A 16,329-nucleotide genomic window follows, 5' to 3' on the forward strand; every position below is an offset into this window, starting at 1 on the left:
AACATCCAGTGGAAAAAACATAGCCTTTTCAACAAATGGTGCCGGTTCAATTGGAGGTCAGCATGCAGAAGAATGTGAATTGATACATTCTTATATCCTTTTACTAAGCTCAACTCCAGGTGGATCAAGGTCCTCCACATAAAACCTGACACACTGAAACTAATAGAAAAGAAACTGGGGAAGACCCTTGAGGACATTGGCACAGGGGAAAAGTTCCTGAACAGAACACCAATAGCTCATGCTCTAAGGTCAAGAAATGACAAGTAGGACCTCATAAAATTACAAAGTTTCTGTAAGGCAAAGGACATTGTCATAAGGACAAAATGTCAACCAATAGATTAAGAAAGGATCTTCACCAACCCTAAATCTGACAGAGGACTAATATCTAATATATACAAAGAGCTCAAAAAGGTAGACTCCAGAGAACCAAATAACCCTATTAAAAATTGGGGTACAGAGCTAAACAAAGAATTTTCACATGAAGAACTTCGGATGGCTGAGAAGCACCTTAAGAAATGTTCAACATCATTAATCATTAGGGAAATGCAAATCAAAACAACCCTGACATTTCACCTCACACCAGTCAGAATGGCTGAGTTTAAAATCTCAGGAAACAGCAGGTGTTGGCGAGGATGTGAGAAAGAGGAACACTCCTCCACTGCTGGTGGGATTGCAAGATGGTGCAACCACTTTGGAAATAGTCTGGCAGCTCCTCAGAAATCTATGACACTTCCCGAGGACCCTGCTATACTACTCCTGGGCATATGCCCAGAGGATTCCCCTGTATGCAATAAGGACACCTGCTCCACTATGTTCATAGCAGCCCTATTTGTAATAATCAGAGCTGGAAAGAACCCAGCTGTCCCTTAATGGAGTAATGGATACAAAAAATGTGGTGTATATACACAATGGAGTATTATTCAACCATTAGAAACAATGAGTCATGAAATTCTTAGACAAATAGATGGAGCTGAGAACATCATACTAAGTGAGGCAACCCAATCTCAAAACATCAATCATGGTATGCACTCACTGATAAGTGGATATTAGCCTAGAAACTTGGAATACCTAAGACATAATCCACATATTAAATGATGTCTAAGAAGAACGGAGGAGTGGCCCCTGGTTCTGGAAAGACTCAGTGCAGCAATATAGGGCAATACCAGAACAGGGAAGTGGGAAGGGGTGATGGGGGAATGTGGGGTGGGGAAGAGGCCTTATGGGACTTTCGGGGAGTGAGGAGCCAGAAAAGGGGAAATCATTTGAAATGTAAATAAAAAAATATATCGAGTTTAAAAAAATACCCACCAACAACAAATAGACAAAAAAAAATGGACACAGATGGAGTTCCTCTACTTTACATTTATAATAAGATCATACACCATTTGAACATAAAGTGAGCCATAGAAAGAGGTGGGAAATAGCACATCTCTGCTCTGCAGACAGAAGCATCATTCTTGACAATATCTTTGTGAAAAATATGTTGTTCTCATCATACTGAGAAGACACATTTGATAAAAGATGGCACACATTTATGGGTTTCTAAAAAAGAAATCCAACTTAGATCCTTAACTTCATAAGAGACCTGCACAGGAAACACATACCATACTCTGTTCGTAAGTCAGGAATCAGAAGAATATTTTGTTTTGTTTTGTTTTTGCTGGTTTGCCAATGTGTTTTTCTTTTTTTCTTTTTCTTTTTTTAAATTTTATTCAAAATATTTTTTATTTACATTTCAAATGATTTCCCCTTTTCTGGTTCTCCACTCCCCAAAAGTCACATAAGCCCCCTTCCCTCCCTCTGTTCTCCTACCCATCCCTTCCCACTTCCCTGTTCTGGTTTTGTCTAATACTGCTACACTGGATCTTTCCAGAACTAGGGGCCACTCCTCCGTTCTTCTCGTACCTCTTTTGAAGTGTGGATTATGTTTTGCATATTCCAGTAATATCCACTTATTAGTGAGTGCATACCATGATTGATCTTTTGAGACTGGGTTACTTCACTTAGTATGATGTTCTCCAGCTCCATCCATTTGCCTAAGAATTTCATGAATTCATTGTTTCTAATGGCTGAATAGTACTCCATTGTGTAGATATACCACATTTTTTGCATCCATTCTTCTGTTGAGGGATACCTATGTTCTTTCCAGCTTCTGGCTATTATAAATAGGGCTGTTATGAGCATAGTGGAACATATATCCTTATTGCATGCTGGGGAATCCTCTGGGTATATGCCCAGGAGTGGTATAGCAGGATCTTTCGGAAGTGACATGCCCAGTTTTCTGAGGGACTGCCAGACTGATTTCTAGAGTGGTTGTACTAATTTGCAACCCCACCAGCAGTGGAGGAGTGTTCCTCATTCTCCACACCCTCTCCAACACCTGCTGTCTCCTGAGTTTTTAATCTTAGCCATTCTGACTGGTGTAAGGTGAAATCTAAGGGTTGTTTTGATTTGCATTTCCCTGATGATTAGTGAAGTTGAGCATTTTTTAAGATGTTTCTCCACCATCCGAAGTTCTTCAGGTGAGAATTCTTTGTTTAACTCTGTACCCCATATTTTAATAGGGTTATTTGGTTTTCTGGGGTCTAACTTCTTGAGTTCTTTGGATATATTGGATATTAGCCCTCTATCTGATGTAGGTTTGGTGAAGATTTTTTTTTCCCAGTTTGTTGGTTGCCGATTTGTCCTTTTGATGGTGTCCTTTGCTTTATAGAAACTTTGTAATTTTATGAGGTCCCATTTGTCAATTCTTGATCTTAGAGCATAAGCTATTGGTGTTCTGTTCAGGAACTTTCCCCCTGTACTGATGTCCTCAAGGGTCTTCCCCAGTTTCTTTTCTATTAGCTTCAGAGTGTCTGACTTTATACGGAGGTCCTTGATCCATTTCGAGTTGAGCTCAGTACGAGGAGACAAGGATGGATGAATTCGCACTCTTCTGCATGCTGACCTCTAGTTGAACCAGCACCATTTGATGAAAAGGCTATCTTTTTTCCTTTGGATGCTTTCAGCCCCTTTGTCCAGGATCAAGTGGCCATAGGTGTGTGGGTTCATTTCTGGATCTTCAATCCTGTTCCATTGATCTGCCTGCCTGTCACTGTACCAATACCATGACGTTTTTAACAATATTGCTCGGTAATATTGCTTGAGGTCAGGGATATGGATTCCCCCAGAATTTCTTTTGTTGTTGAGAATAGTTTTAGCTATCCTGGGTTTTTTGTTATTCCAGATGAATTTGAGAATTTCTCTTTCTAACTCTATGAAGAATTGAGTTGAGATTTTGATGGGTATTGTGTTGAATCTGTATATTGCTTTTGGCAAAATGGCCATTTTAACTATATTAATCCTGCCGATCCATGAGCTACACAGCACTAGGGAGAGGAAGACAAAATCCGGAGTTCAGGAGTTTCCTTGAGTACACAGCAATTTTATGTCACCTGTGTTACTTTAAGACCTTCATTGAGGTTACATCTGTGCCTATGTATTGTAATACTAAATTCTGTTCCTGGGAGGATCTAAGCATAGGAGTGAATTCTCACAGTTAAAAGCTTTTGTCTTGCAAATATGGTTGCTTAATTTAAAACTGTAAAATAAATAAATAAAATTGGCTTCAGCCAATTACAGAATGGATGAGATTTGAGTTACATGGTTAGGGGTGGAGAAGCCAGAGAAAAGAGGGAAAACAGAAGAAAGAGAAAAGAAGGCCCCAGGGGAGGAGAGGATCCATGAGCACATGTCCAGTAAGAATTACTGTGCACCACTGAGAAGGGAGCCAAGCCAGCAGACAGAAAAGTAGAGTAGGTGTTACCCCTCCCACAGTAATTGTCAGACAAATCAAATAACCATAGTCTGGAAGTAAGTCAGGGATAGGCTTAAATTGGCTCTACTACAGACTTTGTCTCAGAAAAGAAGATGATGAGGAAGGAAAAGAACACAGAGAAAATGGTTAAAGAAATACTTGAAGTGAAAATCTCCAAATGCCTAAGGATATGCATTTTTTTCAAAATTATTTATATGTTTCCTTCAGATCAGAGCCCTCTTCCTCTTCCCTTCTTAGTCCCACTCACCCTCCCACTCCTTCTCTCTATTTCTCTATGACCTTCCCCCAAGAGAAAGGACCCTCCTTTATTCTCCAGTACCAAGGCACCCTGGCACATCAGGAATAATTCCAGCCTGTCCCACTGCAGCCAGACAAGGCAGCCCAGCTAGGGGAAAGAGATCCAAAGGCAGGTAACAGAGTCAGCCTCACTCTATTGTTAGGGGATTCACACAAGGACCAAGCTGCACATCTGCTACATATATGTAGGGGGCCTAGTTTAAGGCCCTGCATGGTGTTTGGTTACTGGTTAAGTCTCTGTGAGGCCCCATGGGCCTTATAAGTTGACTCTGTTGGTCTTCATGTGGATAACTAGCCCTTCTGGCTTCCACATTCTTTCCCTCCTACATTTCCACACGACTCTCTGACCAAGGTCTAATATTTGGTTGTGAGTCTGTGCAATTTTACATTTCCAGAGTGCTGGAGATAGTATACCATGAGAGGGACTGCCAGCATCAGATCAGAATGGAAACATCTCAGAAACCTGTAGCAGCTACTTATAAAAAGGATTTGTGTCTGGGGCCCTGAGAAACAGAAGACACATCCACCCATGGGACTCAGCATCTGAAATAAGGGACTACCTGCAGTTGTCTTTGATAGAAGCATCTCAGTAGCCTGTGGTAGCTCTTTGTACAAAACAGAGGTTCCTGTCTCTCCTTAACTTAGCCCTGTACAATGGCTATATATATGTCATTTTTGCATGACTGCTTTTCAGTTGGCCTTGGTGTATAATTACTCTATTATATCTGAATTGATTATTTTCTTTCTTCATCTGCTCTGGTGTGTTCTGTCAAGCTAGATGTTTCTTGATGTAACAATTCTTAAAAAATTAAAATTTCAGGTATAGGGGCTCATTGCAGCACAGTCCTTAAGAAATGGAGAAGTCCATTCACCCAAGAACAGGAGAAGGCTCTATTTCATTTACAGAGATATCCTGTAAATCACTGCAACTGCAAGATTTTAACTTAGCAGCAGGTGCATTGTCTTATGCCAGTATTCTCTGCAATGCCCACTTTTCTGTGGGAGTGTCAGTGCTGAGCTCTGCACTATGATTTGTCCCTGATTCCTTTTGTGACTGCTCCCAAACTGCTTTTCTGATGCAACGAGAAGCTTCAAATCACATAAAACACTGCTTTTGCTTTGAAAACAAGTGGGTGCTTCTACTTGGTGTTTACAAGAAATAATGCCCAGTGGTCTTCCTTTGATCATCCTGTTAAAGGGAGGAGGTTTTTTTTTCCTTTTCAGAATGCATGAAGTAAAAAGATTTGATGTGGAGGATATCAAGTGCAAATTCACATGGCCTTGGAAACACAGGTCTTTCTGAAAGATCCAGTGTGCTTTGACAGAACTCATGGGAGCTTCCCAGTGATCACTCATCAAAAAAAAATGCTTCTTAGTATAATGTGAGATCTAGTATGGTAAAATCAACCATCATTCTGTTTCTAGTCTTGAAAGAAAACATTCTCTACCAGAGGTGTGTGGTATCTGCTGTAGGCTATATCTACCCTGGCTAGTATGAAGCTTGCTCTTAACACTGATTAAATGGCAGATAAGCAGGTTACCCTTACCACCTCCACCCTCAGGACAGTTTCTCAGTTCTGGATTACCTCTTGTGGAGCTAATCTGCAATGTCATATAGAACGAGATATCAGAGACCTGTTTCAACAATGGCAATAAGAGATGCTGAGGCATGATCCTGTATCCAGTAATGCGTTATGGGATGGTTTGTGCATGCTTGGCCCAGGGAGTTTAGAGAGGCCACTGGAGAAGCCTATGTGCAGAGGAAGATCCCAGTGTATTGGAAATGCCAGTACCATGGGATGATCATCAAGAACAGCAGCAACAGTGGTGTGGAACAACCAGACCTTAGATTGCTACAGAGGACAGAGATAAAAAATTTTCCAGGTTTTTGGAGAAGTCCAGATAATCATGTGTAGGTTATAAACAGAGAAACAGGAAGCTGTAATATTGAAATTGCCTTGGGGAACCCAAGATGTTTGAGAAGCCAGACCCATGGACTATCTACTGAGAACACTGATAAGAGGGAATGGAGTCAGCACAGGAGAAAGAAATTTGTTGCAGTCAACAAAGAAGTAAAGGGAGTTGGAGATCTGAAGGCCCCTTTGACATCAGACATAGGGATGCAGAGTTTGGAGTCTGCACAGCTAGTTTTCTGTCTTACTTAAGTGGATTACACTTAAGTGATTGGATGAATTGCAGAAGACACCTTGAACTTTGGACTTTTAACATTGTTGAGATGGCTATAGACTATGGGGACTCTACAAGTTGGACTAAATGGATATTGCATTATTTTATGTTTAACTGTGGCCCCCATGGATTCATATGCTTGAACAAGCCTGTGGGAGCAAGGGAGTAGACTATGATGGTCTGTATATGCACAGGGCAGGGAATAGTACTGTTACCTATTAGAGTAGGTATGGTCTTGTTGGAATAGGATTGTTTCTGTGGGTGTGGGCTATAAGACCCTCATCCTAGCTGCCTGAAAGTGAGGATTCTGCTAGCCATCTTCAGAAGAAGCTCCTACTGGACCATGCCTTTCTAAATGCTTCCGTGCTCCCACATTGATGATAATGGACTGAACACCTAAATTTGTAAGACAGCCCCAGTTAAAATGGTGTCTGTTTTAAGAATTTCCTTAAACATTGAATCTGTTCTCAGCAGTAAAATACTAAGGCACCCTACATAAATACCTGGATGTTTAGAAAATCTAAGCATGCATACCCCATGTATTTCCCTACCTGTCACAAGAACCACTTTCTATAGGTGTGGCACAAGGGAAGACAAAAGTCCATGTCAGGGGTGCAGAGATGGCTCATCATTTGAGAACTTTTTCTCAAAGATCCACAGGGCATCTAACATCCTCTGTCATTTCAATTACAGCTGAAATTCAATGACCACTGCAGGACTTTGGGGAATAGTATGCAAGTGTTGCCGAGACCTACAGAAGGCAAATAATCCATAAATATAAAATAAATCAAAATAAAAAACGCAGGACAATACTAATAGGCCATATGGGCCTGTATTTTCTCAGCTTCTATAAACATCTTGAAACTGAACAGTGAACTACACACACTGTGCTTCAGTTAAAAACCAAAAAGGAACCAAATCATTGTCAAGCACAAAAATCATCTTCATAATGAAGGACAACAAAACACCCAAACAAAACCATATCCCCAGAAAGGTCTTGGAATTTATTATCTCTAACAGTAGCAACCACTGATAGTATATTTGAAGGAAACCACACACATGCAGTTCTGTGTTTTCTGATAGCTTTTATATTCCTTAAGACCATGTTTTATTTCCTGAGAGATATTACAGAAATACTAATGAATTTCCCCATTTACATCTTTCGCACTATTATCCATAGAATTTTAGTACTAACTAAATATTTAACAACAATGATACAGCATGGGTAATTTTCCCATCATGAAGTTGGTATCCACAGATTTGGACACACTATCCACACTGAATATGCAGTTTTGTTTGTAGCTGAGTCAGGCTGGGAAGTAATTATGGTGCACAAGCCCCATGAGAATGCAAAGTTCCATGTGGTTCTGAGCAATGTGGGAATTTAAGACTGTGGTATCACATCTGAATAAAGGAGATTCTTAGAAGGGAAGAGTTGGAGATCACTGTTTTATTAATAAGAATACCTACAATTTACTCAAAAGAAACTGAGAGCATGCAATCAATATGTACAGTGTATAGCCTTAAGAAATTATTAAATCAATTATAAGAATAAAACAACAATAAATCAATAACAAAACATCAAATTAAAACAAGAAAAACCAAATAACCAAAGTAATCAAAACTCAAACCAAAATATAAAAACAAGATTTGTGCTAAGGAGCATTCTTTGGCTGCTCAATTTGCAGCACAGACTTTGAGCCTGTGGCTGCCCTTGGCAACATTATAAAAAAGTTAGTGATGGTAACAATCTTTACAAGATAAATTAAAGCAGTTCTCTTTTTTGGAGTGTGTCTTTGAAGGATATGGTCATCCAAGTCAAAGCAGAAGACATGTCATAGACTTTGGCTCAAAGTCTTTTCAATTTTGTTGACTGATCTTGATGTAATTATTCTTGATGACACATCAGGACAAGTAAAAATGTACACTCCCAGACTCTTTCTGGATGTCCAGCAGTTCTTGTGTCTCTGAACATGTCTGAATACTGCACTCTTGCTGAGCCAGACAATAGATGAATTTAAGTCCTATTCACTCTGAAAATAAGGGAAGAAAATGCAGCCCATGGTACCCATGATTATTAGGGATGAGATGCAATAGTGGTGAATTTGCTGTGCACCCTCAGTGCTCTTCCTATAGCAGTATTCCACAAGGGAGATCATGTCCTTATCTGTGCCATGTTCTTGATTCTGATAGAGTATTTCATACCTAAGGAAGGAAGGGGAAAAGGCCTGGTAAGAATTTGTCAGTTCTGCTGTCCCTCTCACACCAGCTCTACTCATCTGGACAATCCAACAGGACCTATCAGCTGAGGTCAGAACCTGCATCCCCAGGTGTCAAAGAGCACCTGGGCTTGGATTTTTTCTCAGCTTTTAAAAGCTGCAAGAAGCCAGGCAGTGGTGGCACATGCCTTTGACCCAAGCACTGGGAGGCAGAGGTAGGCTGATTTCTGAGTTCAAGGCCACCCTGGTCTACAAAGTGAGTTCAGGGACGGCCAGGGCTACAGAGAGAAACCCTGTCTCAAAAAAACCAAAAATAAATAAATAAATAAAAATATAAATATAAATTAAAAAAAAAGTGCAAGACACTGAACTGGAATTTAGCAAGACACCACATTTGTCCAATAGTCCAGGTAGATGATAAGGAATAATAACATTGCAGCAATGTCTGAATCTGAGTTCAAGAGAGATGTGAGCAACCTAGAAACCCACAGAGATGCCTTATGGGAAACCTGCCAAGAATTGAAGTGAAGGCTGTGATTATTTCTCCAGTGCAGCAACCTGCCTGGGTTCCACTTGTGAAATCCTCTATCTACAAATATCCAGAGAAACCATATTACATGAAATCCCTGTGCACTAGGTGTCCTATACTCAGCACAAGTGTGCTAAATGAAAACATTCCCAAAACTAGGCACTGAACTTTAAACATGATGGTCATGAAGAGACAAAACACCACCCCAGTACGTCTATGGCTATTATAGGGTCCACTACCAAACAGGCAAAATATTTGTGTTCACACAATACAAACATAGTATACTTCAATAACTTATTTAGTTGTCCAGTGAATGCTAATATAAAAATCTCTTAGGATGAATTGGGGGTAAAAAAATAAATCTTGAGTAGAAGTGCATAGTGGGGATAGCATATAGACAGCTCAGTCAGTGATGTGCTTTCCCCTTATAAAGTCCAATGGAAATCAGGTGTCGTGGCCTATTATCCAATCTGGCTTAGGAAGTTCCCAAGGCAGGGAAGAGTATGCTTTTTTTCCCCAGGAAAGGATCCCATCTTGGTGGTGGACTAGCATCTCAATCTTGATCATTGTTTCAGACTTGTCCCAATGTAAACAGCTTCTTCCAGTAGGAGCTCCCTTTACCATCACCTAACTAACTTGGTGTCCAAAGGTGTGAGCACATAATAATAGGAAATCTCTATGATTAGGATTGAAAGGAAGAGTTTCCCCACATGAGTGATTGTATCTGGGATATTTTGAATAAGATAAGGCTGACTGTTTGAAGGTCTAATGCTTACATGAATTATCTCAAACTGGAAACATGGAAAGGCTGAAACACATAAGTACAATTTCTCTCTTTAGCTGATAATCTTCTGGAGTTTCTCCTTCTGTACAAACATGCACACACACACACACACACACACACACACACTTGTGTATAAAAGCATCCGTATCACAAATACTTGAAAAATCACCTATTATTATACAAACATAGAACTTAAGTATAAACACATTCAGCCACAGCAGTTTCAAACACACACAGACACAGACACACAAACACAAAAATCAATGAAAATGTTCCTCTGATCTAGAATACTTCCTGTTGCATGAGCAAGTTGTAGGACCCAACATGAGTACAAGGAAGGCTATGAGACTCTGGCAGGCTTTGTGGCCCTGACCTGTACCTTTCTGCTCTTCAAGAACTTTATCTATGCAGATACTTGCTGGTCCTACAAGTAAGTTACAAGCCCTGCATAGATAACCTGGACAACACAACACCAAATTCCCAAGAAAGAGATATCGAAGAATAGCCCACAGCAAGCCCCATGATGACTCCTCAGTTTCCTCACATAACCCACACTGGTTCCTTCACAGAAGACCTTGGAAGCATCAGAGGAAGACAGTGACTTTGGATCTTTACCTAGAAACTTTTCAACACATAACAGTTTGTGTGATATTGAATCATCCTCAATATCAGTCAAAGGCAAGCTCTTGAAATAACCTTCTGAGACATTTCTGAAATGCAGCACTCTGCACAATTATGAGGGGGAATTTATCCTGAAACAAAGCCATGCCCACAATACAGGTAGCAAAACAATGGCAGCAGAGGGATGCACTGTAGGATTCTGGGCATGCTCATGCTGAAGCCAATAAGACAAACCAGAATCACACAGGAGGATAACTCTATGCATGGACAGTGAAGAAATCTAATACTTATTTTTAAAATAGTTGTATTGTTTAACAATTTGGTGAAACAATAAAAGAGAGAGAGATCCACCTGATAGTGAACAGGAGAAGGAAAAACTACTGGCTAGTACAAAACAGGAAGTGTCAGGTTTATGGAGAGACCTAGGCTCAAAGAATAGACAAATTCAGATGTCATTCATTGACCCTCCCAACATAACGAAAAAGATAAAGGTCGGCAGGAGCATGCATACACACACACACACACACACACAAGCATAAACAAAATAAAAATCATAAGTGAACATAAAACAGTGAGTAATCTGTCATGCTAGAGGAACAAGAAATTTATAGAACGCAGAAGTTCCAAGTGTGTCCCACAACTCTGCTATGCTTCCTAGAGGAATAAAAAAACCCTGGAGAACACACATCTTCCTCATAATTGGGGGTAAAAAGAGGAGCAATTTTTTCTAAAAGCCTCAAATCTCACATACCAAACCTCAACTTTTGAGAAGCTTTTGCCACATGCCTGGTCATCCAGCCAGCTCCAGACTCTAAGGCTCAGGGACGACCTCTCCAGAAGCACTCAAAGAAAACAGGATTGACAAGCTGCTACTCAGGCTCTGTTAATGTGACCAAAGGTCTATGAAGCCTGAAGAAACCATCTTGAGATAGCAGAGAAGGGGAGGGGAAAGAACAAAAGCTGACAAAAGACAACAGTGATATCCACTCACTCGTCAATTCCACTCTGCTCTCATCCCTGCAAACCACTTCCTGCCTGCAATCTCACATGATCACTGCAAAGCAAAGGAGCTACAGACCTTTACTTCTTCTCCAAAGCTCTGTGCTATTCTAAAGGAGGACTCCAGCACAGCACCCTTCAAACTTAATGGTATGCAGTGGTGTGCTGTGTAGTCCACCTATCTCCATTAATGAACTGCAGATTCTAGTAGAGTAGGAGCATTTGCTTATAAACTCACAGTTTCTCAAACAGAACACATGAAGCTCAAGAAGGAAGACCAAAGTTTAGCAGATTCAGACCTTCATAGAAATTGGAACAAAATAATCACCAGAGCAAATATAGAGATAAAGTATAGAGCAGACACTGAAGGAAAGACCATGTCAAGACTGCCCCACATGGGGATTCATCCTGTATATAGTACCATACCCAGATTCTATTGAAGATGCCAAGAAATGCTTGCTGAAAGGAGTCTCATATAGCAGCCTCATGAGAGGACCTGCCACAGTCCTACAAATACAGAGGCAAATGCTCATAGCCCAACATTGGACTGAGAATCTACTGAGAGATAGAGGAGTTAGAGAAAGGACTGTGGAGCTGAAGTGGTTTCCAACCCATAGAAAGAACTGCAATAGCAACCAACCGGACACCCCAGAGCTCCCAGGGATTAAGTCGCCAACAAAGGAGTACACATGGCTCCAGCTGCATACGTATCAGGGGATGGCCTTGTCAGATATAAATGAGAGGAGAGGTCCTTGGTTTTATGAAGGCTCAATTGATGCTGTAGTTAGGGGTGGGTGTGATGAACTAGGAACAACCTCAGGGAAGCAGGAGGAAGGGAGATGGGAGAGATGGTTTCTGGAATAGAGGAAAACAGGAAGGGGATAACCTTTGAAATGTAAATAAAGAAAATATCAAATAAAAAATAATCTTATATGAAAAAAGGTTGTATTCTGGAGTACCCACACCAATTATATACCACATACTTGTTCCTTCAAAGTGGGCTCTATTGGTACTGAGTTAAACTTATTTTCCTGGGTACAAAACAGGAGAGACAGGGGACCAAATGGAGCGAACTGACATTCAAGAGATCTCAGGATGAGCCTGTAGGAACAGACTAGTTCTCTGAGAAGTTTCCATTAAACTATATCAAAGGCTTCAGTCCAACAAACATATGTGAGGATTTTCTCATATTTTAAAGACAAGGATTCTCAATTCTGGTTCCTATTGCTACATGAATTACCAGAGGTCATAACTAGTATTTACAGGGGAGAGGCTTTCTAAAACCTACTTACCAAGGAGATTCTTATGTGACACCAAGATAAACACAAGAAGCAAGGGGATCAATTTGGAAGTCTATGGAATCTATGTAAACAGTGAATCAGACAAATGTTCAGACCCCAGGAAAGGTCCGACAGCACCAGATCCTGAACAAAACACACACAACCCCATTCACACACACAAACATATTAGAATGCCAAATCAATCCATGGAGCTCCCATATTCTCAGAGTATAATGAACAAAATCAGAGTAAACCAGTTATGACATGAAGCCATTGCATTCACACACTAAGAGGCATCAATTGTGACCATGTCCTTCTAGTTGTTTGAAGAACCAATCAGACTCCAAGCACCTCAAGGTCAAATACAATAGAGGATGACCATAAACATAAAGCACATGCTTATCCTACAATTCAACAGCTGTAATGACTTCTTAAAATGCATAATGAAAGATGATAAACTCCAATCATGGGAGGAAATGAGGGTTAACACAGAGGGCACAATACAGTCAACAGGGTACTAGATGTAATTACTACCTGTAGTTCAAATTATTATAGTTGTAAAGATCCAGGATTCGACAAAGTTCTTCCTTCTCAAACCGCATCTTCCTGATATCAAAATTCAATGCTTCCAACTTAATGTTTGGTTTCATCTGATTAGTTATGTTTGAATTTTGGGGTTTTGTTTTCCTACCAGACCCTGAAAATAGATAAACACAAATGAATTTGCATAGTGATGGCCCAGGGCACTGGACCATTTGAGGACCAAAAAGAAGGTTAAGGAAGCACAAAGCTAAAGGCAGGGTGAATCCCTGAAAGAGTAGAAAAGCTATGTTTAAGCTAGTTTGCTAAGCTACCTCCCTCCTTCCAACCACAATTGTCAGACATATGCTATACTCCCAATTACAGGCACCCTTGTCCTGGAAACTGTAAGCATCCTCAGACGAAAATATCTGAGGAACATTGTCAGCTCATATCTGATGCTATGCAGATAAATCCTGAAATTCAACTGCTTAGCACCATCAAGTCCTAATGATTTGTGTTCAAACCCAAAGCGTCTGAGACCTTAACACATGACCAGGCCATCCTCCTCTCTTCTTCAGAGACTGGTGTATCCTACAGTAATCTAGAGGATGAAGTGCTTCAACTCCCTACCATGAAGAGATACGTTGTGATTCTCAAAGTGTCTTCAGTGACACTCCAAAGGAAATTAAATAGCTTCCATAAAAGTAGAAGCTGCAGGCATGTCAGTTCCTGGCACTGTGTCAAATTAATCATCAGAAATTTTTGATTCTTGTTCTGCAACTGAGAAAGTTCAAGATTCCTGCCTGTAAGACCTACTCCTGAAGTTCAAACCTACCTATTCCTGAAAGTTCCCCAATTCTGCCCAGGACTCACTATGCCTTTGCCAAAAAGAATTCATTCTTCCTGTTTTAGAAGACAGGTTGCTGGATTCCTTCTGACTTGGTCCAGTGTCTCCTTGATTGCGATTCTCCATTCGAAATAGCCTCCGCGGCCCAGAAAACATGGCTGTTTGTGAATCCAACAGGCACTGATTGAATATCCCACAGGCAGTTGACATCACAGAAGATTCTAGTTCTCTCCTAGATACAGGAGAATGTCCACGGAAGGCATTACTGATGATGTCATTGGGAACTGCCATGACCTGCTTGTTAATAAGCTCTCCTCAAATTGACCAATTTCTGGGCTGCCCTTTCCTGGAGCCTCTAATTTGATTCAGAGAATACACTTTGGCGACCTCGCCTTCCAAAGCTAGAGATTTCTCTCTGCTTAATTAGAAGTCAAGTGCTTTTGATAGGGAGAGTTAGTTAGGACCCTCAACATAAGAGATTGTTGTAAGCACCCAAATCTGTAGGTCCAATGGATGTGGGAGATTTTTGTCAATAATAAATATTCTATCTGAGTCAATTCATATGACATACAGTATGATTCCCCGGGTTTACCCTTTTTGCCAGATGCCAGTATCTTCCTACTTTACCTTTAATTCTATCTAACCTGGTTAATATTTTCTTAGAGTGCATTCCTTTATTGTCTGTATAGACATAACCATGCATTTCACAAAATCTCTTGTTTACACTGTTATCTACTTCAAGTATGACTCCCTTTACTTTGGAACAGAGGGGCTCAAATGCAGGGAAAATATAAAAGGGTAAACTTTCTGCCCCTTCTTCAAAATATTAACTTGCACATCCTCCATTTGTCAAATATGACCAGACAATTAAAGCAGGCATCAGTGAGCCATGGTCAACCTGTACTGCATGGCTACATTGTAGCCTCACAGCCAACACATCTCCAATATCTGTCTATCCTGAATTGCCAAGTCCAGGCATGAGGATGTAGGGGCTGTACCATGATACTATACTCACAGCAAAATGAGAGTCGGGAAATTGGGCAGGGAGTGGAATGGCCTGAGTTCAGTTTAAACCTCAATTTTAATGGGTCCATAAGTTCAGGAGGGAGTCCCTTGGGCATTGTTATCTGTGGCCTCTCCATACTTTTCCTGAGTGTGTTGAATCTGTGCAATAATGCCAACTAACCTCACAGATGTAAGTGTGAAAAAAATCATATATATCTTTTGCAGGAAGTCATCTGCCTTTGACTACCACCTTGAGGCACAGAATATCACTCTGCAAAGCTGAAAAAGATGAGGAAGATTGTTGATGCCTGAGAACCTGAGGGCCTTTTCTTCCCTATAGGGCACTAATTTTTCTACTGTTATTTTTCCATTGCTCTTTCACTAATGGTGACTTGGCTGTTTCCTTGCATAAAGGAACCTGCATGCCCCAACAAGGGGCCAACTACAAACAATCCCCCTTTTTTTAATAAGAAAATGATTCTTGCAGAATTATGCCATGGCAGCAGGAAAGTCAACTGGGTTGTTCCTAGGTCCAGCTCTCCTGGTACAGTAGTAAAGTCCTGAGGTATTTGGGAAAAGGAAGCAGCACACATTTGGCATAGATCTCTGTGATTTTAATCTTACATTTCAAATGTTATCACCTTTCCTGGTTTTCAGTACAGAACATTCCTATCTCATGCCCCCTCCAACTGCTTCAATGAGGGCGCTCCCCACACACCCACACACTGATGCCAGCCCACCTTGGCATTCCCAGAAACGGTGACATTGAGTCTTTACGGAACCAAGGGCCTCTTCTTCCATTGATGTCCGACAAGGCCATCCTCTGATACATACAAGCTGGAGTCATGTGTCACTCCATGTGTACTGTTTGGTGGGTGCTGAAGTCCCTGAAAACGCTGGGGTGTCTGGGTGATTGATATTGTTGTTCTTTCTAGAAACAAACCATTTTGGCTCCTTCAGTCCTTTCTCTCTCCTCCATTGGGGACTCTATGCTCAGTCCAAAGGGTGGCTGCTATAGCAGGCTCCTGTCAAAAAGCACTTCTTGGCTCCCTCCATAGTGTCTGGGTTTGGTGTCTGGATGTGGGATGGGTCCCAAAGTGGGAAGTCTCAGGATGTCCTTTCCTTCTGTCTCTGCTCCATACTTTGTCTCCATATGTCCTCCTGTGACTCCTTCTGAGATCTACTTTGACTTCTTTCTTCAGAGACCTGAAGTTCTTCTGAA

The 16,329-nt window shown here is 40.9% G+C and overlaps 1 protein-coding gene across 1 annotated transcript in view; it reads right to left on the reverse strand.

Annotated features, from left to right (window-relative positions):
• Positions 1–8,435: 8,435 nt before the first annotated feature.
• LOC127690653 (uncharacterized) overlaps positions 8,436–16,329 on the reverse strand; it is a 157,810-nt gene continuing 149,916 nt past the window's right edge. The window contains exon 5 of the mRNA XM_052190213.1: positions 8,436–8,506. Within this exon, the coding sequence (XP_052046173.1) occupies positions 8,501–8,506 (6 nt within the window). The 3' untranslated portion in view covers positions 8,436–8,500. The remainder of the gene's footprint in view (positions 8,507–16,329) is intronic.

This window comes from Apodemus sylvaticus, chromosome 8, assembly GCF_947179515.1.
Source record: "Apodemus sylvaticus chromosome 8, mApoSyl1.1, whole genome shotgun sequence".
Classification (NCBI taxonomy): domain Eukaryota; kingdom Metazoa; phylum Chordata; class Mammalia; order Rodentia; family Muridae; genus Apodemus; species Apodemus sylvaticus.